Here is a 24,487-nt window from a genome sequence, read left to right as displayed (position 1 = left end):
CTTAAATGCAAAACGTGTATAATCTGACATTTCAACATTCCATAATTGGTATGGACTTGAAGTAATTTCCCTGCAGTCAGTCTGTTTGGCCTTTCGTCATAGGTTGGTAGCTAAAACTTATTGACTGTGAATGGATATTGTGAATTCTAAGATCCCAAAACATCCACCTGAATTGTTTGTAATCTTGCCCGAGAAGTCCTAAATAAACAATTGCACGTCTATTCCTCTAGGCAATTTTACTCTCTCTCCTTTTTCGCGATGTACAATATCAAGAGCTCCCTCCCTAGAGGTTGAGTCTACCACCGATGAACATCACCAGGGTGCGACCAGAGGATGAAGCATGCCACACTAATGGGTGAGGGTTCCTTATCCAGGAGAAAATACTTTTCCTACCCCTTTGCCCTTAGTAAACCCTAAGCTTTGCCTGGTTTTGTTTGGTCTGACAGATTTCATTGTGTGTTTACCTATCCACCATACGCTCCCACAAATGGCCACTTTTCTTTTTCAGGGTCCTGTAGCCAATGCCCCTTCCTTTCACTAAAGTATAACCTTATCCACCACCTGAACATACCAGCTAACTGTGTCACAGACCACTATGTTATGTTATGTTATGTTAACTGGACCTGTATAGCGCGCAGCTGCCTCAGCGAAGAGGCGTCCCGGCGCTGGCAGCAGACAAACATAGAGGCTAAGAACTGGGCATGTCGGCGCAAAAAAATAGTACACATAGGGAAGAGAAGACAGCTAAACCAAGGGGAAGAGGTGTGTTTTAATGGCTTTTCTGAAGGACAGCAAGCTATCCAAACTACGGATCTGGAGGGGCAGGGAGTTCCATAGTTTGGCTGCCAAACAACGGAAAGACCGCCGCCCAGCAGGGAGACGGTTCACTCGAGGGACCACAACCAGATGTTGCCCCAGAGAACGCAGCTGGCGTCTAGGAACATAAGGTACCAACAGGTTCCGTGGAACGCCACTCTAAGTACTCTATTACAAGATCTATTTTAATTCTGGTTCAGCGTTAAATAGGAGTTTATGGAAGAATAAGGAATACGAGCTTTGTGGGACTATCACTCTGCCAAATATTTCCTCTCCAGCATTTTTCACCAGGAAAAAACTGAAAAATGTATGCATGGAAAACTGCCAACAATGAGAGATAAACCCATGCCAATAAGTATGCAAAGACCAATTTCCACAGTTGTTCCTCATTCCATAGGATGAAATTCAGAATAGTGTGGAAGCACCGCACTCTGGGCCTTATTAACAGTTTGGCAGATGGGACACTGTCTGAAAGACAGAGAAGGACGTCAAATCCGTCACAAAGGCAGAAAGAAGGAACCTGCAAGAGTGAGATTAAGAGGCATGTGCTCCTGGCAGTGGATTAACCCCTTCAGCGCGGCGCGGATTACCGCGCCGTGCTGAAGGTTCGTTGCGTGGGCGGGGCCGTGACGGAGCGGTTCCGTCATACGCACAGCGCGAACGATGCGCATGACGGAACCGCTCCGTCATGTGCATCGAAAGGGTTAAAGAGGCACAAGATGGATCAAGATTAGCATTTCAATGTGCCAGCATTTAATAGCACCAGCTGCGGTGCTTCTGATCAGAGATTTGGGCACCGCCACTCATTCTTTTACAAATTAAGCACCCCATCGCCACAGTTCAAATGCCTTGTTTTACAGTGTGTTGTACTTTTGGGCACTGCATCAATGATTTCTACCAAGTGCCAGAGTGTCCTATAACCTGATTGGACTAACAGTCTGAATATTTGGCCAATTTGGTTTACATCAGAGGGGGAAGTAGAGGGGGCCTAGGGGGCACAAAATGCACAAACCTTTTTAAGTTTAGAAAAACAGTTCCCCTACTTTTTGTGAAAACCGGGACGGTTAGTTCTGAGAGTTGAAATGTTTCAGCTGACAGAAATACTGGCCTTCTTGCCAAGTGCCTGTTTGCCTGAAAGCAATGTAAATGTGTGCAACTGGTCGATCTGCAAATGTAAAGGGTGCTTGGTAGCCAGTATTCGTTTTAATTAACAGAATCACTTGAAGCTTCTTCATGACACACATTTATTCTTCTTGAGAGGTATTGTAAGGGATATACAAGGTAAGAAGTGTGTGCTTTTAAAAGACAGTTATAAAAAAGTTCCACTACATACAGTTTGGGTGTTACTAGAATCTATATTTTGAAGCACTTTTTTATTTGAAACCTTTTGATGCATTTTGTAGCAGCCTATCTTATAATTTATGTAATGCAAGTTTAAATTAATGACTTAAATATTCACATGCTTTCTGTCACAGACTGGGACCTTGCAGCACTAAACATACACAAGTCACTATTATCCACTGCACCAACCAGTATTCAATTATGTGGCTCTCTGGTGCAGTGCATTAATTCAGAGAGGTCTCATAATGTACACTAGCATATTTCCCACAGATTAATACAACTTGCTTTTAATTTGAAAGACCAAAAAAGGTTACAGAATATATTGTTTTTTTAGCCACGCCATTGACCAGACCCACTCACCCCATCCTCATTGTGCGCAGCATCCCAGTTCCCATACTTTTTAATCCACTTCAACCGCTAGTTTGAATTGTGTGCTAGGTAAATTACTGGAACAAATAAATACATGCATGCAAAAAGAAATCTCTAAAAGGTTGTTCTGACAAGAGGCAGAAGGTATTGTGGGGCATATTTACAAGGAGTTAACACCACCAGAATGCACTTTTTCTGACGTTTTGGTGGCATTAACTCCTTCTCCTTCTTTACAAGACCGGGTTAAGCCACCTAACGTGGCTTAACACCATCTTGTAAATAATGCCCCTATTCACACAGCACTTAGTGTGGAAGAGGCGTCAATGGGTGTTGCAGTGGGCGTTCCACACCTATTGCTTTCTGACACTGCCCCATATATACCAGGTATGGGACAGCACTAAAAATACCTCCAGGGAATACCTGGTCTTAAGCAGGCGATATGAGAAGAAATGTTTTATTTCTCCTCGTATTTTGCTCTTTCTATGTGTCTCTGCAGCACACATAGATAAAGCAAATCACCTGTAAAGATTGTTTATGTACAGAAAGGTGCACCTTCCTGCACACAAACAATTGCCCCAGCAGCGCAGGCACCCCAGCAAAATGGCGTTAGGGTGCCGGTGCTGGCCCTAGCAGCTTTTTTAGCGCCAGGGTAACGCAGGGGTACGCTGCATTCTTGTGAAGAGGGCGCATCCCTGCATTTTTAAACTGTCGGAGCGCAGCGTTACCAGTTTTGGGTTAACACAGCGTTCACCCAGTTTCTTGGACATACGCCCCTTTGTTTATAAAGGAAGGAGTAATGTTGGTCTGGGGCACTGGGTAGTCTCTATTCCTTGGTGTGTGTTTTTGCAGCCTGACCACTGTTCTCACCATCTCTACAAACCATTTCCCAGAATTCACTGCTTTTACCCATTCCAATGCTTTCATTTGTGTCATGTTTGCAAATCTCTGAGGGCTACTCTCGGAATATTAGATCCTTTAGCTGGACTACAGGGGCTTAACAAAGGCCCCCGCAGCCCCGGTGGTGCAGGGCGGGTCAGGCTTACCCATAGTGAAGGGGGCCCCCTCAGCCCCTGCTGATGTGAGTATGAGGGGCCCCTTCAGCATATCTTGCAGGGGGCCCCCCTCAAGTTTTGTTGCCCCACTGCTGGACTAGTGACTGTTTCCCTCATCAATGTCAGCATGAGTCCCACCGGTATGTACCACTAGCTCAGAGCTCTCTGACGCTGCCACATGGAGGTTTGTAGTGCTTATGGAAAACGACCTCAAAATTACATAAGTAATAAATACGGGGTGATATAAGGGAATGGTGTGGCTGCATACTGCCATTTAACATGACAAAGTCTTCCTTTTTCCTATCTCCTATCCCAAAGAAAGAGTTGTGGACTATATGCATCAAGCGCGGCACAAAGCACATACATAGGAAACTGGGGGCGGGAAGCAGGCAAGAAGGGGAGCTGTGAGGACAGACAGGTTGCATCAAGTCAAGGAAGAGAGACTTTGTTACCTTTTCGCCTCGGGATCGGAAGGGTCCCTTCGCTGCGATCATTTCATACAGTGTAACACCAAGCGAGAAATAATCCACTGAAAAGTCATATTCTTCTCCTTGCAGTAATTCTGGAGCCATGAAACCTACAAAACGGTTAAAAAAAACAATTACAACTGAAGTATACCCAATAAACGCATTCCAGGGCGTGTCGAGTAAACAGTAAAAGTAGAAGGAGTTGGGGGGGTCGTTCACAAGCAGTGCATTGTTTTTACTTTGACGCAAACTGTGATTTTGGGCTGGAGATGGGCTTTCAATAAATAGATTGGGCGCAATTCTCAAAGCCATTTGCGCACCTAAGTCCAATTGCCATGGACATAGTTCTTGATTTATGGGTGTAAATTCCTATTTTGGACTCTCAAAATATTGATTTCCACTCATAGATTTACTCACTCATACTTTTATGCATGAATAAACTTTCGCCCAGCAGTCGGGTCAGAGCTTAATTTGTAAAAGATATTAATAAACGCATAGCCTCAAAGTTTTTCTTCAGAGCTCACTCTGGTGCTGCCTGATAACGAGGGTGACCAATACAAAGGATGTCTACCCTTGGTTCAACCGCATGCTTCTTTTATCCACCACCCTACACGTCTCTCTTTATCACACTGTTACAGGTTCTATTTCATCCCTGGTTTTCTCCATTTGTCTCTCTTTTCCTATCCTTTTCTCCCTCATTCTTTCTCCATTTTCTACCTTTCTACCTCCCGCTGGGGGTCAAAGTCTGCTGAAAAAAATAATCTCAGGCCTCAAAAATAAGTCCCAGTGCCAACTACCTACAACCAGTGGCCAACATTAAGCACATTAAGCACATGGTTGGGCTAGGGATGGGTGCTCCAGGATGGAATTGTCCCGGGAAGTTTGTGCACACCAATAATGTTTCATGTTTGATGGTATACAGAAAGATTTCCACAACCCTTTCCACCCTGGGCATGAATAAGTGGAGGATTGTTGGATCTGGCCCTTTCTGCAGTGTCACCCCTGATTTTTTTCCTTCCACTGCCTACCTTTGCTGAACTTGTTTTGTTAGCTTCTAGGTTTCTGTGCACTTTTCTCCTGTTAATTGGTGGCAAAGTGCTTGTGTTCTTTCCCTAAAACAAGGTACAATTGGCTTATACCTAACTGGAGCATTTAATGTACATATATGTACACAGTAAATGTTACTACATATACATAGGGCCTGTAAAATAAACAGAACCAGTGGATTCCAGCAGTCATTGTGCCACCCACTAAAGAAGCCTTGTAAAACATGTCTCAGGCCTGCCAATACAGTCTGTAGCGCAATTGTTTTTCAATGCCCATTTTGACCTAGCAAAATTACCCTTTCGCCAGACCTAAACCTTCCATTTTAAGTCGAGTTAGACAGCACAGCTGTCTCTCCGAGACCTGCTGTAATCAGTCTGTGTTACAACAAACAAATGATGGACGGAATGCTGACAATGCAGACATTCTCCCCCAGTCAAGAGATCTGGGTTAAATCCATCGTTCTTTTGCCCACTACACCACCCCAGTTTAGACATGGCCATATGCAAATCAGTCTTGACCCTGTGCCTCATGGGAACAGTCCAGCCCGAACTGCCAAGCCATGTCTTCACTGGACCGGAATCAAGCATCCTAGGACCGGTTTCTGGCTATCAGCCGTCATCAGCCAGGATAGCTTGACTCCAGTGGCGTAGTGAGCACGGGTCCCACGTCTGGGAATACCCATCCCACTTAGGGCGAAAAGCGTTACAACAAACAAATGATGGACGGAATGCTGACAATGCAGACATTCTCCCCCAGTCAAGAGATCTGGGTTAAATCCATCGTTCTTTTGCCCACTACACCACCCCAGTTTAGACATGGCCATATGCAAATCAGTCTTGACCCTGTGCCTCATGGGAACAGTCCAGCCCGAACTGCCAAGCCATGTCTTCACTGGACCGGAATCAAGCATCCTAGGACCGGTTTCTGGCTATCAGCCGTCATCAGCCAGGATAGCTTGACTCCAGTGGCGTAGTGAGCACGGGTCCCACGTCTGGGAATACCCATCCCACTTAGGGCGAAAAGCGTTACAACAAACAAATGATGGACGGAATGCTGACAATGCAGACATTCTACCCCAGTCAAGAGATCTGGGTTAAATCCATCGTTCTTTTGCCCACTACACCACCCCAGTTTAGACATGGCCATATGCAAATCAGTCTTGACCCTGTGCCTCATGGGAACAGTCCAGCCCGAACTGCCAAGCCATGTCTTCACTGGACCGGAATCAAGCATCCTAGGACCGGTTTCTGGCTATCAGCCGTCATCAGCCAGGATAGCTTGACTCCACTGACTAAACTGGGGTGGTGTAGTGGGCAAAAGAACGATGGATTTAACCCAGATCTCTTGACTGGGGGAGAATGTATGCATTGTTAGCATTCCGTCCATCATTTGTTTGTTGTAACGCTTTTCGCCCTAAGTGGGATGGGTATTCCCAGACGTGGGACCCGTGCTCACTACGCCACTGGAGTCAAGCTATCCTGGCTGATGACGGCTGATAGCCAGAAACCGGTCCTAGGATGCTTGATTCCGGTCCAGGGAAGACATGGCTTGGCAGTTCGGGCTGGACTGTTCCCATGAGGCACAGGGTCAAGACTGATTTGCATATGGCCATGTCTAAACTGGGGTGGTGTAGTGGGCAAAAGAACGATGGATTTAACCCAGATCTCTTGACTGGGGGAGAATGTATGCATTGTCAGCATTCCGTCCATCATTTGTTTGTTGTAACGCTTTTCGCCCTAAGTGGGATGGGTATTCCCAGACGTGGGACCCGTGCTCACTACGCCACTGGAGTCAAGCTATCCTGGCTGATGACGGCTGATAGCCAGAAACCGGTCCTAGGATGCTTGATTCCGGTCCAGGGAAGACATGGCTTGGCAGTTCGGGCTGGACTGTTCCCATGAGGCACAGGGTCAAGACTGATTTGCATATGCCCATGTCTAAACTGGGGTGGTGTAGTGGGCAAAAGAACGATGGATTTAACCCAGATCTCTTGACTGGGGGAGAATGTATGCATTGTCAGCATTCCGTCCATCATTTGTTTGTTGTAACGCTTTTCGCCCTAAGTGGGATGGGTATTCCCAGACGTGGGACCCGTGCTCACTACGCCACTGGAGTCAAGCTATCCTGGCTGATGACGGCTGATAGCCAGAAACCGGTCCTAGGATGCTTGATTCCGGTCCAGGGAAGATATGGCTTGGCAGTTCGGGCTGGACTGTTCCCATGAGGCACAGGGTCAAGACTGATTTGCATATGGCCATGTCTAAACTGGGGTGGTGTAGTGGGCAAAAGAACGATGGATTTAACCCAGATCTCTTGACTGGGGGAGAATGTATGCATTGTCAGCATTCCGTCCATCATTTGTTTGTTGTAACGCTTTTCGCCCTAAGTGGGATGGGTATTCCCAGACGTGGGACCCGTGCTCACTACGCCACTGGAGTCAAGCTATCCTGGCTGATGACGGCTGATAGCCAGAAACCGGTCCTAGGATGCTTGATTCCGGTCCAGGGAAGACATGGCTTGGCAGTTCGGGCTGGACTGTTCCCATGAGGCACAGGGTCAAGACTGATTTGCATATGGCCATGTCTAAACTGGGGTGGTGTAGTGGGCAAAAGAACGATGGATGCAGACATTCTCCCCCAGTCAAGAGATCTGGGTTAAATCCAACGTTCTTTTGCCCACTACTCCACCCCAGTTCAGACATGGCCATATGCAAATCAGTCTTGACCCTGTGCCTCATGGGAACAGTCCAGCCCGAACTGCCAAGCCATGTCTTCCCTGGACCGGAATCAAGCATCCTAGGACCGGTTTCTGGCTATCAGCCGTCATCAGCCAGGATAGCTTGACTCCAGTGGCGTAGTGAGCACGGGTCCCACGTCTGGGAATACCCATCCCACTTAGGGCGAAAAGCGTTACAACAAACAAATGATGGACGGAATGCTGACAATGCAGACATTCTCCCCCAGTCAAGAGATCTGGGTTAAATCCATCGTTCTTTTGCCCACTACGCCACCCCAGTTCAGACATGGCCATATGCAAATCAGTCTTGACCCTGTGCCTCATGGGAACAGTCCAGCCCGAACTGCCAAGCCATGTCTTCTCTGGACCGGAATCAAGCATCCTAGGACCGGTTTCTGGCTATCAGCCGTCATCAGCCAGGATAGCTTGACTCCAGTGGCGTAGTGAGCACGGGTCCCACGTCTGGGAATACCCATCCCACTTAGGGCGAAAAGCGTTACAACAAACAAATGATGGACGGAATGCTGACAATGCAGACATTCTCCCCCAGTCAAGAGATCTGGGTTAAATCCATCGTTCTTTTGCCCACTACGCCACCCCAGTTCAGACATGGCCAGACGTGGGACCCGTGCTCACTACGCCACTTGAGTCAAGCTATCCTGGCTGATGACGGCTGATAGCCAGAAACCGGTCCTAGGATGCTTGATTCCGGAACAGGGAAGACATGGCTTGGCAGTTCGGGCTGGACTGTTCCCATGAGGCACAGGGTCAAGACTGATTTGCATATGGCCATGTCTGAACTGGGGTGGTGTAGTGGGCAAAAGAACGGTGGATTTAACCCAGATCTCTTGACTGGGGGAGAATGTATGCATTGTCAGCATTCCGTCCATCAATGCGTGGTGCATTGGAAGTGGATACAGGTGCTTGCGCCAGTGGAACCAACACATTCTCTGCTGCATGAAGCAGAACTGACCCATCGGCAATGTTGCGGGAACAGAACCAGCACATTGCACTCGAACCAGCACATCGCCTCCAGAACTGCACTCTTCGTAACCACTGCATCGCCACTGCAGCAGTGAGAGATGATAGATGCATCCCCTGAACTGTATGGAGAAACCTGGCGCATCAGCTTCAAAACCAATGCATTTTGGCGCTTCATCTTCACAATCAAAGCATCGCCATGGTTGCGTGGAGAAAATCGATGCCTCACCTCGACTGCGGGATCAACACCGACGCATTGCTCGGCTGCACCTAGCATCTCACTGTTGTGATCAGGATCGAGGTACTTTGTTCATCAGGCCTTGCGTGACACCTCTAGCTGGTCCATGCTCCATCACGGTTGGTCAAAACTCTTGACTGTGTACCCGTCTAGGGCAACCATATAACCTCTTATTGCTTCTAAGCCCAATTTTTACTTTTCATCTTTAAAAAATTATATCTCGACTTCTACTTAATGGATTTTTGTCATTTTGGTCTTGTGTCATTCATAAAATTATGATCTTTTTCCCTAAACTGATGTGCAGTCTTTTTGTGGTGATTTCACTGTGCTACTGTTTGAAGGGTTGCACAAATACTTTACACATTGCCTCTTAAGTTAAGTCTGCCTGCTATGTGCCAAGCTACCAGAGGGTGAGCACAGGTTAATTTATGGTGTGTACCTGACTTACCCTGACTAGGAATGTGGTGTCTGCTTGAACAAGGTGCATACCTCTACCAACAAGAAACCCAACTTCCAACATTATTATACTTAATAAGTGCTAACTTCCGATTGGGAGCGGATAACAATGTGCTGTTTACTCTCAATTGCATTATAATTTTACATCCTTTTTAGTGGTAAAGTTAGATTTCAAGTAACTCTTCCAAAAATGCCACTTTAGAAAGTTGGCATTTTTCTGCCCAATCCAACTGTGCTTTTCTGCCAGTGTCCTTGGTCACATGACTATGAATGGCTCTGTTGTAGTGAGTTGTGCATTGCTTCTCAACAGTGAGACCAAGGAAGCTTAGGTGTGAGGGGAAAGGGACTTCCTGTAGGATGGCTGTGGAGGAGCTCTACCCTATCCTGATTTTTATTACAAATGCGTACAGCACACACACAGGAACATAACACCATGTCTGCCCTTGCCTTGTCATCCTAGACAGTTTGAAGCTAGGCCCAGGGGACTAGGGGAAGGGGAAGAACTAACCAGAACCTGTTTTAATGGTAGGTCATCAAATTACCCTACACAAAGGCTGGCTACAGGTATAACAATGGAACCACCAAAACAAATCAAAAGAACACTCCTGGACCTGTAGAAGATTCAGAAGGAAGACTGCCCGGCTGTCTGAGGAAGAGGGACTGGCCTGCTGACCTGCTGAACCTTAACCCAGGCTTCCAAGAGTGGCTTAAGGGTCAGTTGGGTGACCTCCTGTGTGATCTTTAGGGACACAACAAGAATCCAGAGGCCTCACTGACACTGCCCAGCACCAACTGGACCTGTCTGAGCCCTGCAGTGGCCTCAACTGGAGTGAGTCCGGATACCCAAGAAGTGCACCCTAGGTTCTAGACCCTTGAATGGCATCATGAGAAGAACTCCTGAAGAAAACGTGACGTAACAGACGTTTTTGGGTTCCTCGCTACCACGAAGTGACCTTTTGGCGCAGACAATGGACCACCTGTGATGACTAACAATGCAAAGCTCAAGCAGGACCTGCTCTTCACGCCGACAGTGACCGTCTTGGATGACTGGCCATGTGAGACCCGCACTTCAGGCCGAAAGTGATCATCCTTGACGATCAACCAACTCGAAGCTCCAGCAATGACCGGCACTTTGCGCTCCAGCAATGACTGTCTGCGGCATTCAACCTACTCCCTGCTCCAATAGCTTCCTCTCGTGGCCCCTTCCAGAGCGAACAGAACTCTTCGCACCAGACTTGAGAAGGTTATTCCCCAGTGGAACTAACCTGGTCCCTGTATCCGACCATCACTCCATCATGGTCAACCTGAACCTGGGACTTTTCCCCAATTTAGTGCGACCAGATATCCACAAGCGGTGCTTTGTGCTTTTTGGCACTATTTTCACCTACAACTGTAAACTCATATCGCCAGTTCTACCAATTGGACTTTTGTCATTTTGGTGCCATTTTATTTTTTACTTTACTCTATTATAGTGAGTCTTAACCTTTTGACTTCCTTGGACCCCCATGGAAGGCAGGGACCCCTGCCTAAATATTTGTAGGATGTGAACTTCAAAAAAATACATAACTACCAAAACAAGTACACATCAAACAAATACACAAATTATGAAATATTTTCTTGAATTCACAAAATTGAAATTATAATTTCAATGGGAAGGTTGGAGCTTTTCAGAATGTTGGTTTATTTCTAAAAGGGAAAGCTATATGCTATGCTCCACCGTATCGTTTTGTAATTTTTGTCATTAATGCATCCTCGCTTTCAGTCATAGCATGCTAGTGCTTCAATTGACTTTATAATTTATTTTCTCAGTCTGCATTTGACAGTGTGGTTGTCAATGGGACCTATGGTTTACAACACATGCTGAGTTGGTTTTGTGGCCACCCCTTTCAACCACTCACTTGCTTCCATCAGCCTATTTCAGCCATTGGCTTGGCACTTTGTCACTCGGTTCATGGCTCAGTCATATGAAGTATAACTATCTCACCTAATGCTGGCAATGAACTGCCAGAGGGTATACTTTACAACTATAGCCCACTTTTGAAACAAAAACCTACAGCCTTCAATACTGTCCAGCTTCCATTTCTTGACTGACTTTAATGAGTCTATGATGCATGAGGTAGCATATTAAACCCAGATCTACCGGCATTGCCAATGTTTGTTTACGAAAGCTAACATGAGCAGTTGTTCTCCATTTGCCTATAAAGGAAATAAAGCATTATCCACAATTAGGGCATTAGGGTGCTAATGATTAATAGAAAGCAATATGCGGATTATTACTCATTCCTCTTCTCGGTGACCATTCTTACATTATAGAGGCTGTACCAACATAAGCAAGCCTGACCAATTTCAGAAATATTAGAAAGTATATTTGTGAGCATCATGTGCCACCTTGTGATTTATTTACACAAGCAGCCAAACTTTATTCTATGACAGATTACACAACTATGTGGCCAAAAGTCTTCTTCATTAATATCTACCACCAACAAACAGTAGTACTTTAGAGTGGCATTCATCAGGCGCAAGCCTTACAGGTATGCTAAAAAAGAAAAACATTGCAGTCCTCCCAAGAAGGAGCGGCCTGTTGAGTGGAGTTACCCTTGATTTGTAAATAAAGAGTAGTAACAGCATGTTCATTGGGCAAGGGCCACTATCTTCAATACCCTACATTTTTACGGGTTCAAAAAATTGTGGTATTGAAAACAAAAACTGAGCATCATTGGGTCAGATCCTCTAAACCCCTTCTCTCATTCCAAGTAGATCCTCAAGACTGCTCTAGGACTCATCCAAACCCCTTGTCACAAGTCCCGTAGAACAACAGTTTAACATTACACTGAGACCACTTTCTAGATGAAGCATGACCTCATCATTATATAACCTTCAATTAAGGTTACATCGACAGTAACATAACCAACACCTCAGGTACCTACATGAGTTGAGGTCCACTAAGAAATTCATGCTATCTATTTGAGGGATTCAAACAGAACATGTTGAAAAGAATAGTAAAATTCTAGTACAAGAAGGTAATGAGAAATACAGTCTCTGTTTCTGTATGATGCAGACATGTATTTTCATGTACCTTGACATGACCATATAGCAGCCCATAGGGCACAATGAGTAGAGGGAGGTGTTAACATAACAAAAGACCATACAAGAGCTGGAGCAAAAGGTCACACATTCCCTGGTGTAATGCCTTAGACGTCGCTCATTTAGTAAGGTAATCCCAGTGCTTAGCATACGCTATAAAAATGATACATCTATGTGACACTAAATGCAAGTAATGAGTTCCAATAAACAGCCCTGGTGTTGGTGAACTTGCCTTTCATTCTTGAGATTGATTATTGATGTTAACACCAGACTTGATTGCCAAAGACACACCTTCTTTAGTAAATATCCCTCGAATGAGACTGCTGGCTAAAACATGACCTCGGAATCAAGGTTGCAAAGAAGGAGTACCCATAATCAGTAAGAACACAATTGGAAAACTGCCATCAGGTTAATGACTAGAAGCTATCTCGTCTCTAAAAAGCACGCTATAACAAATATTCCCAGAGGCACTGGAATACAATACAAGCTGAAACATCACTCGATCAAATAAATGAACAGGAGGAAGTCAAGTGGTGGTTGTACTGCCATGGGCTAAACTGATTTATCAAAACAAGAAACAAATTAGTCCATGCTCACTTGTCCTTTCACCAACAATTGTTACTGACTACGTCTGGGAGCAGTGCACCAAGCATAATTCAGTGATAACTAATCATAGGCTTTCCATGGGTAAGCCATCATCCTAGAATGATACCAATGATACATGATGAATGTATTCTCATTAACATGGGAACAGCAATTGGGCCAAGTTACTTGAAAAGTAGCCCATAGCTCCAATGCCTTCCATGGATATTCAATTTATATATGGAGCCTCATGTAATCTTACTAATTTCTAATGATATCATTATGCATCAATACACCAATGACACTGAATGACTTAAAGTGTGTCTTTCTGGATTTGGATGCCAGGTGCTAAATAAAGTTAAACAAAATCAGAATTCCTCTTCTTTGCAAACCACAAAAGAAAGGCATTCATGTAAGAATTAATTTCTGCCATGAAACTGTCAAGAATCACACCTGAGCTCACCACCCTTACTACCAACTCTGTCACTCAGTTTTAACCATGAGACCAAGGTCTCTTTAAAGACAGAAATCCCCCCCAAAAAATTCACTGCTGCTTTCAATGCAATAGAAACTGAATCCAGACTTTAATATGAACAATTGATGGACAGAATGTTGAACAATGTCAAACATTCACCCCAGCACAGAGATCTGGGCCTAAATCCATCTTTTTTTGCTCCCCATGCCATTCCAGTTTAAACCTAGCCATATGCTAATCAGTCTTGACCCTGTTAACCAATGGGAACAGTCCGGCCCGAACTGCCATTCCAGCTTCTCCCTGGACTGGAAAACAAGCATCCTAGGACCGGTTTCGGGGTTTCCTGCAGTTTAAAATTCCTTCACTTTTACAGAGCATTTAAAAAATGTCAATTTGGCTTTGTTATGTCTATATACTTTATCACTCTAGAGACGGCTTTAGTGCTGATGGTGCCAGGTGCGGCAATCTTTGTTGACACTTCCGCAATGACCTTCTTTGCTATGGATTTCCTCACTAACAACCACCAAATGTGCCCCTCATCCCTTCATAACCACTCTCTCATATTTATTGATTTTTTTATAGTGCCTCACCTCCTAATATAGGATGTCAGAGTGCTTTACATCACAAACACGCACATTATATAAAGACAACGATTCATCAAGTTTTAAATTATTGAATCCACGCAAAAGTTCAGCCTGTTTAAATTGGATTAATTCTCTTTCACCGGAAATTGTATTTCTTCAGGAAACCCATTTCAGGTCTGACACTCCGAAAATATCCCTTCCTAAGAAATACACACAAGCTTATTTTTCATCTGCCAATTTAGCGGTAAGAGGAGTAGGGATTTTGTTCTCTAATTAACGGGATTGGCAGGTCAAAGAGGTGCGACGGGATGGTAAAGGAAGATGGATCTGGGTAAAAGTAAGTTGGATGAAATAGTCCTGAATTTGATTAATTACTATGGCCCAATAGATGACGATACGGTGGCCTTAGAGTGAATGTATCTGTTGATAGCACAAATGGAAGGTATATTAATTATCGGCGGGGATTTTAATTTTCTTCAGAATTTGCGACTGGATATATCCAATAAGGGGAAACGTCAGTTAAAGCCCAAAACCACAAAGTTAATAAATAGGCTAACAGAAGATTTTTCTTTATCAGACCCCTGGAGGCTGGGGCATCCCGGACTTCAGCAGTATACCTGCTATTCAGCTAAATTTAGATCAGCATCCCATTTGGACTTCTTTTTAGTAGATCGATTAGTTGCTAATGGGCTTACAGAAATACTTTCTAACTCTTTCTCAGACCACTCTTTAGTTTCATTTATATTAAGCTTAAGAATCACTCCAAAAAACAGGCCCAGGTGGCAGTTCGGCAAATCTTTATTGCAAGACTCTACCTGGATAACAGAAACCAAAGTATTTATCAAGGAGTTTTTTCAGTTTAATGAAAATTCAGCATCTATGTTCATGATATGGGAAGCATTTAAGGGGACCTTTAGAGGTCATACAATATCATATAAGGCCAGAATAAATAAACAAAGAAAATAAAAGATTCAAGCACTACAGAAACAAGTAGAAAAAGCAAGACAAAATCTTGATTTAAATACTACGGAGTCCACTTTTAGAGTTCATCAGCATGAATTAGCTAAAGTAAAGGAACAGCTGAAGGATTTTTTCTTATTGGAAGAGATATCTGGGAGTAAGGCTTATCAACAGAAACTTTATGAAGAAAGTCAACAGATTGGGAGATTCTTAGCTTGGTCCACAAAAAGTCAGAAAGCAACCCAAATAATTCCCCAGGTAACGAATCCCTCAACTGGGATACTAACTGACGATAAACAAGCTATTTCAAAGGTGTTTCTATCACATTTTAATCAAATTTATGCAGAAACGCAGGAGGTAGATGTAGCAGATTTTTCGGGTTATTTTGAATCTTTGGATTTACCTCAGATACCCTCACATGGCTCTGAGATATTGAATAGCGTAATCAGGATTACGGAAATTCTAGCGGTATTAAAAAGTATGCCCAATGCTAAGGCGAGCGGTGCAGATGGAATCCCTGTTGAGGTTTTTAAGGCATTTCAGGAAGAAATCCTTCCTTTTCTGGCAAAATTATTTGACCAGATAAAGGAGGGTTTGGATATCCCAAAAAGCTTTAAGGAATCTGTCCTAGTAATTTTCCTTAAAAAAGATAAAGATCCCAGCGATCCCAATTCTTATCGCCCAATAAGCCTATTAAATACGGATTATAAAATATTTAAGAAGATCTGGGCAAAAAGAATTGCTCCATCTGTACAACAGGTGGTACATGAGGACCAAAATGGTTTCATTCCGGGCCAATTGATGGCAGCTAATACATATTTCTTAACACAAGCCATTGATTACTTTTCCACCAATAAGTTGGAGGCGGTGGTCATGATGATGGATGCCGAAAAGGCTTTTGATTTGGTAGATTGGAGTGCTTTATTTTTTATTTTGGATAAATTTGGGTTTCCGTTATTTTTTCAAAAAATGTTAAAGGAACTCTATAGCTGTGCGGAAGCCAAGGTTGTTATAAATGGAGAAGAGGCCGGCAGGGTACAAATTAAGTGTGGCACACGTCAAGGCTGTCCTTTATCCCCCCTTTTGTTTTCCCTGTTTATTGAACCTTTGGCTGTCAGGCTGCGGAAGAGTTTGTTGATTTTGCCTCCAATGGAGGGGATGGCAAAAGTCAAACTCTATGCAGATGACATTATTTTATATCTGAAGGCCGGGGGATCTAATGTTCAAAACGCACTGGATGAAATACAGAAATTCACGCAGGTGGGGGGTTACAAAGTAAACCAAGCAAGAACTGAAATCCTTCTTTTTAACTCCACTCTAGCGGATATTCCCGCTTCTATTGTCATAAGACCACCACATCCAATTAGATATTTGGGCATATACGTTACACAGGATTTTAGTCAGTTGTTCCCCCTGAATTACAATAGAATGCTTATAAAAGTGAAAAATGTATTGGACAAATGGACTCTGCCTAATTTATCATTAATAGGACGAATTTCAATGATTAAGATGTCGATACTTCCATTGCTTATGTTTCTTTTCAGCAATCTTCCGCTGAAAATTCCGAGTTCCTATTTTAAGGAATTAGATCAAATGATTCGGAAATTTGTTTGGAATAACAAACATCCTCGAGTGAAGTTGGCTACATTACAACTGGATGTAGCCTCAGGAGGTCTAGCTTTACCACATTTCTCCACATATTATCAGGCATCATTACTAGATTTGTTTTCTCAATTGGCTGTGGAAAATTCAGTCTTTGATAATTTTATATTGCTACAGATGTTGAAAGAGAGTGCTATAAGGTTGCCGAATTTTTTACGACTGGCAAAATTGCACAAAAGGACCTGATATAAAGTGATTCTATCATTAGTAGAAAGGATGCAGCTCTTCCTCCAATTACGAGATATCCCAGCATTTCATGCTTTTACTTCTATAGAGGACTGTGCAGCAGGTGGTCTCATACTATCTAGAGGCCTTCTTACAGTGGCAAGAATTGGGTTTTAATCGGATTGGAAATTTCTTTAATCATGAGACATTATTAACTTGGGAAACAGTTCGGTTACAAGCTAATTCTTTAACAACAGCCCTCTCTTTGAGCTTTTACCAGATAGTTAATTGTTTAAAACTTAATTATGGAGCATTGAATAAAATGTCAGAGCAAATTGTTAGGCAAAAGGCGAATAAAATGTTAGGGATAGGAGGCTTGTATCGGCTACTGCATCAAAAAGCTCATTCAGAAGAGATTCTGATAACAGAACTTCAAAAAATGTATTTAGAGACTGGCTGTAAGTTTAATATAAGGGAATGGCAACAACTTAATGAGTTAGCAAAAAAAGCACTCAGAGGGGCTAATTATAAAAGGATGAATTTTTTATCTAGATGGCGCGCCTATAATACACCTCTGAAACTGCATAAGATGTTCCCAACAAACCCAAACCAATGTTTTAGATGTAATATGCAGGATGAGGGTGGATGTGTACATATTTTTTATGAATGTACTAAGCTACGATTTTTTTGGGGTGAGATCTTTGATAAGATCTCATCATCCTTGTCTCTGAATATTCGACCATCGGTTATGCTGGTCTTATTTGGAACTTTGGGGGAGGTGAAAGGACTTACTAAATATCAGCAGTATTTTATATTCATTGCCATAGCTGTGGCAAGATCATTAGTCCTACAAAATTGGAAAACAGATAAACAACCCAAGATCGACCATTGGCTTAATAAAATGAACAGAACTTTTAGGTTTGAGGAGGCCTATGCGAGAAGGGTAGGAGCAACCAAAAGATTTAGAGATATCTAGCATGAATATTCTGTACAGGTTGAGAGGGAAGGAGAAAGATTTTGGAAAATAAGGTACTCTAGAGTCTCTAACCTCAGCACAACCAAATAAGCCAGGTCAGATTAACTATATTAGTATCATGCTGGTGATAGTAGAGGGGCAAGGTGACTAAAATCCAGTTTTAATATTATGCACTTTATTTGATAACTGCTGCTATGTTCCACCCTGCACTTTACAAAGCTTTTATTTATTAGCTTTTTTATGATACCTTGTTTAAGAGCTGCTCTTATTAGCATTTTTGCACTTTGGATTATTGTTTGCCCCTTTATCTTTCAAATATAAGAGCCATGATACTTCTTGGCTGTTTTACTTCAGCTTTTAGTACTTGTACATTATTTAAGAACTTCCATTAATTATATGAAGCTCTTTTATGGTATCAATGCTAGCTCGATATGATATTTTTATTATGAATTGTTGCTTTAAAGTAGCCTTTGTTGGTATCTAATTAACTCACGCCATGCTAGTCTATATCCTTTTGGTTCAGAAATTGCACTCTCAATATCTATTTTCTCTGCTTTTATTTTTGGTTATAGTATAGTATAATAATTAGATAAAAGCTATTTTTGATTGATTATGCATAATCTTGATGATGTCAGGTGTTTTGAATCCATAATTGATGTTTTACTACTTTCTTGTTCAAATAAAAAATATATATAAAAAAAAAAAAAAAGTTTTAAATCAGTGTTTAGGAAATGAGGGCTACATTGTGTAGGAGTCGCATATCACCATACTGGTAGGCACTGAATGTTAAATGTGCCCAGTCTGGAGTAACACAGCGTCTGAATATAAAATATAATGCAGTGGTTGGGGCTGTTTGCACTCATTAAAAATTACTAATGCACAAAGGCACTCTTTTTAGGAACCCCAGAATAAAAAAAGATTGAAAGATTACAAAAAATATGTTTCTAAACGAATGCCAATGTTTGCGTTCGGCTGTTTGATGCTGATTACTGTGCCATATTGAAGGGATTGTTGCTCATGCAAGTAATAAAAGATCTCTGACAAAATCATCAACCCATTTGGTTATCTACATGAAAAACAAATTTGTGATCTGCATGTTGAACACTGTGCTTTGCAACAAGCATATATACCCTCTCTATTTGTGATGAATCAAAACGTCCCCTAAACAAACCTCAGACCTCTCCAACAAGTAACTTTAAATTTTTATTATCGCAGGTCACACAAAAACTCTTCATCATGTGCCTGCAACCCTGCGAGATACTTTCAACTGAAGTGTTCCTGAACTTGGGGTCTAGTGCGCCGGTACAACCCTAAAGCTGACACTGCTAGTATTATTTCATTTTCTGGGCAGTCGCAGACCCATGAAGTAGGAGTCACGGATCCCAAGAGGTCCATGGACTACAGGTTAAGAATCACTGCTCTATTTCTCCAAAGTGGTTTGGGATTTGTATTCACTTTATTACTGTTTGAGTGCTGGATGCTGCATAAATACTTTACACATTGCCTGTAAGTTAAGCCTGACTGCTTGTGCCAAGCTACCAGGTTACATTTAGTGACTTATGTGGTTCATTCACCTTGACTAGGACTGTGTTTGGTATTTGAGAAGGGCTTCCATCCCTCTCAACTGATAACCCAATTTCTTAAAAAGATGTACTCCTGCAGAGTGCAGGCGTAAATTTGAGTTTAAAGTGAACATGAAGAGGGAACACCTGCCCCACAAAATTTGTACTGGGCACACAAGGGGTTTCTTCTCTGCAGGTAAAACAGTTTTCCACATGCAGAATAAATAGTTTTGAAGTGCAATCATGCTCAAGTGTTATATTTATGCTTGTGTTAATGTACACCAATTACGGTAACGCAGGTGAGGGTGCTTTGCCTGGGCATAATAAGATTTGACAGACTTCCATATGGGTTCCTGAGAATACGTGACTACCTCAGCTTCCCAGGGTTACTCCTAGAACCCCAAAAAAGTCCAAAATGGACTCTAAACGGAGGAGCAAATAAATTAGATTACGTTTCCAACTATGTTTGAGCTCCTAGACGCTTGCAACATTGATACGTTTTAGCGACATCCGTGTTACAGTTCTGTTTCATTGAAAGCATTGGTAGCCGTATAATTTTGGCTACCATGAAGTAGTTTGTCATACAAGCTCAAAATTGTGCTAATCCAATAGTTTGCTGACCATTACAGCTGATACGAATTGGGCCATTGAGGACAAACATATTGCATAAACACTACTCGTTATAATCTGCTTATGTTTTCTAAATGCATATGCCCAAACTTGCAACAAACTGTTATTCCAATTGTTGCCTTCTCTAAATTTGCTCCACTACAGATGCTGACTCAAAATTAACTGTGGTTGAGAAAGAAGTGCCTGTCGTCCTTTTCTCCTATGAGAGCAGACTTTGCACACCCGTGTGCGGGTTCATGTCTTTTTCAAGATAGTTCAGGTAATTCAACACTCTACGATTGCGATAAAAATCATCGTACAGTTTGCCATTCTCCAGCCCAATTAGTCTCCTTAAAGGCAGATGATGGTGAAGTCCATGGATCCTTGACAGTGTATGTACTGTACAAAATTGGCTAGTCTGATAAAAGGACTAAAATCATAACCTAAACTTTTTCAAGGTATCTATGTTGTCTTCATTGAGTAGGGACATTTTAAAGGCCATTACTGGATGGTAAATAGAGCTGAAAAGAAAAGATCTAGAAGAAATAAAATATACATACTGAGTTAAACTAGAGGGAAGACGCATATGGAACGCAAAATTGTGATAGACCAGCGGGGACACGCTAGGAGCAAGGTCGATCTGATATATACAGATGCGTTCCTTAAATATTGCACCATGTAATGTAAATTCTTTTCAGGGACTGTTATACATTACTGCTTGGGAGAAAGGCACAGCAGTTGGAATGTGCACAGAGAAGGGGAGGGAGGGCATTTTCCCAAGCAACAAAATGTTTGCTTGCTCTAGATGATTACATTGGACTATTGATGGCACAGAGGTTGTCTCAGGGGCAGTTGTCGAGGCATATTCGAAAGGGGTATTAAGCCCTGGGTGCAACTTAAGACTTCTGCTCCCTATATGGAGCACAGCGTTCACACCGCCTATTAGGAACTCCTGTGTCAGACCAATGCGTTTGTGCAGGAGGAAACAAATAATGAAACGTAAGGGCCCCCACCAAAATGTAGAAGGTCCTTGTTATTATGCACTATGTCATGTGTGGTGAGTGCCAGCTGCCTTGGTTGAAAAATGGTGGTTGCAGTATTGAGAGTATAGCATCTTTCACAGCTTATATTTACGGCTAGAGACACGGATCATCCTGCAATATATATCTTCATCTTCAATGCAACCGTTTAAGATAAAGGCCACACCAGCTAGCTAGGATTGTACCTTGTATCACCTGGACAATGTGTTAATATACACATGCAGTCAAAATCTGACCATAAGATAATATAACTGTAAACAATGCTCAGGTGGGGTCAGCCTCTATGACATAATTAATTATTCAGATTGATTTCAGGAAATACAAAAAATCAATGTGCACATTGGGGTGTACTCTTCACTTCGGGGCAGATTTACGTTCCCTGGCGCATCCCTGCAAATCAGCAGGGATGCGCCAGGGAAGATGCGTCACGCAAGTTTGCCCTTGCGCCACTGCAGATGCGCCGCATTTACAATGCGGTGCATCGTGGCGCAAGGACAAGCAGATGCGTGACGCATCTGTCGGCGTAAGGTTAGCGCAGTGCTGAAGTTGTGTCGCAAGCGCGATGCAACTCCAGCACTGTTCCAACCTGCCCTATCCCTAACATGGTGCGTCACGCCTAACGCCTGCTTGAAGCAGGCGTAAGGATTTGACGCACCAGCGTCGGAAAAGTGACTGTGCGAAATCTTGTAGATTTCACTACGTCACTTTTCCGAGGCTTTTTCCGACATAACGCCCACCCTGCATACATTAAACCTGACGCAGGTTTAATGTGGCACAGGGCTTTACAACGTGACGCATCTCCCTAGATGCATCACGTTGTAAATCTGCTGCAGCATGGCGCTAGCTTTGCGCCGCTGCTGCGTCACAAAAGTGACACAACGGCGGCGCAAAAGTGGCGCACAGGGCTTGTAAATCTGCCCCTTCATATTTAGTAGAGTTGAACACATTTATTCAAATAACTCATTGTTTAGGTTTAATTTCATACACCATTTGACATCACAATTAAAAAATATGAGTATACGTCTATCCAATGCCTCTCGTTTTACAAAGTAAAAAAGATATGAGCAAATGTTAAGTCATATACAAATGCAGTTAAATGGCTCTGCAGACCGGCAGCCTGGTACAAGATTCAAGTACCGGCCGGTTACTAAGGTTGTAGGAATCCGCCTTTTCTACATAGTTTCCCTAGATTTTTCACCTTTTCCTGCACTCTATATTTTTGTGGCTTTAGAACTCTATGCACTATACCCCTAGTAAACAGCAGTGCATGTGCTCCCCCTTTAAACATGGTTGAATTGGCATAGTCCTAATTGGTATATTTAACTTACCTATACGTCCCGAGTATATGGCACAAGGTGTACCCAATGCCTGGAAGTTAAATGCCACTAGTGGACTGCACGACCTATTATGCCATCAACTAAGTGGCAATGTAAACATACATTCAGTCCTACCACTGGAGCTTGACTGTAGCAGGGTAAAAAATTAAAATGACCCTGTCTAAAACATTCTTTTGACAAGTAAAATGTTGCCTTTTAAATATTAATAAGTCACGCCTAGGTAGGCCTTGTATCCTCCTAGAAGATGTAGAAATGTAATGTTAGCATGTCCTTACACTATCATCCAAAAGCTATTTTTCACTGTGGCAGGCCTAGCTGCTCTGTATAGAAAACCAGAGTTTAGATTAAAATCCTAATACTGTTTCTCAGTAATGGAACCATCTAGAAATTTACCCAAACTACTATTTTTAAATCCAATTCATTTGTGAAGCTCTTTTTTTAATAAATATTAATGATAAGTAACTTTTAGATCCACAGAGCATACATACCGCATGAGAACCAGATTGTCCAAGATGGGGAGGACGGATGACGACAGATGCCTTAGGGGGTGCGAACAATGGGGGGGGGGTCTCTATTTCCAACCTTGTGGGACTGCATAGGCATTAAGAGATACAGGGCGTCTCTGCAGAGCAAGATTTCCTCAGTACCGAAAAAAGAAAAGAAAACCACTTACCTGGAACGGCTGGCTGCCGCCTCTCCTCCATCCTCCATCATCTTCCTTCTTCCTGCAGTTCCGGCCGGCAGCAGGAAGCACCCGGGCTCCCAGGCTCCCCTGAGCCAATCACAACGCTGCATTGTCATGGTTCGGCGCTCAGACAGGGAATGGGACGCTGGACATGTTCCCCACCAGGCTGTGCAATGCAGCCTGGTGGGGAAGATGCAAAGTGCATATGACCTGTTTGGCTGGCCCAAGAGGGCTGGCCAAACAGTTCATGCGCTCTTATGGAGTGCACACCACTCCTCCCCCTGTTCTGGCCAGCCCCACCCCGCCACGAAAGCCACTGACTGCAATAGGAAAACTAAAATGATAATAACTATAGCTATTATCATTTTATTTTTCCTATTGTTCAGTGGGGCGACGCCCCTCCACCTTAGGGGAGGAGTCACCACTGCAGTAATTAGCCTTGAATAGGTGTGAAATGCGTCTCAGGACTAAACAACAAGCTGACCACAATGGGCAGAGATGACTCTTTAAAAGCTTTAAACTAAAGATACTATGCAAATATACTGGAATGGTGAGGGAATAGAGTGGCTGTCATATGTCAAACTTGTAGGGGCCGATTCACAGAACTAATCTGAGATAAAATCCTAAACTTACTACTTTTGGTATTCACAGAAGGCATTTAGTAGTAGTAAAGTTGGGACTCCTAACTTTACTACTACTAAACTGAGACAAAATCCTAACGTTATGACTTTTGGTATTCACAAAAGGCATTTAGTAGTAGTAAAATTAGGATTCCTAACTTTACTACTACTAAATGCCTTTTGTGAATACCGAAAGTAGTAAGTTTAGGATTTTATCTCAGATTAGTTCTGTGAATCTGCCAGTAGTGTTTTTCACCTGACAAAATCAGGCCTTCACTTGGAGCTCTGGCTACCCTTTCTTGTAGGTTATCCAAGATTCACAGCTCAGGTTTCGGGGACCTTTTTTAACTGTAAATCTTGGCCTAGTCATTTACAGTTGCTGTTCATTTTCTGAATAAGCCTTCTTCCTGTTCCTTGTTTCTAATATGTGGTATTAAGATTTTACTGCACTGTTGAACTGGTGGATCACACTTGTCACTGCTCCCTAGATATCTTAAGAGTAAACAAATAGTGAATTTCCCCACTCCCATGGATTCACATGCCAGGCTCATATTCTTTGTTTGTGCCAAACACCAGGAAGCATCCTCTCAATTTGTAGATATGCTTCCAACCAACCATTGAAGTGACCTGATTTACTAATCCC

At 42.9% G+C, this 24,487-nt stretch overlaps 1 protein-coding gene across 1 annotated transcript in view; it reads right to left on the bottom strand.

Moving 5' to 3' along the window:
* GRK1 (G protein-coupled receptor kinase 1) overlaps positions 1 to 24,487 on the bottom strand; it is a 539,002-nt gene that overhangs the window by 228,091 nt on the left and 286,424 nt on the right. The window contains exon 5 of the mRNA XM_085620507.1: positions 4,031 to 4,155. Coding sequence (XP_085476633.1) covers positions 4,031 to 4,155 — 125 coding nt within the window. The remainder of the gene's footprint in view (positions 1 to 4,030; positions 4,156 to 24,487) is intronic.

Source organism: Triturus cristatus, chromosome 8, assembly GCF_964204655.1.
Source record: "Triturus cristatus chromosome 8, aTriCri1.1, whole genome shotgun sequence".
NCBI lineage: Eukaryota > Metazoa > Chordata > Amphibia > Caudata > Salamandridae > Triturus > Triturus cristatus.
This window is presented reverse-complemented; position numbering and strand designations above follow the sequence as displayed.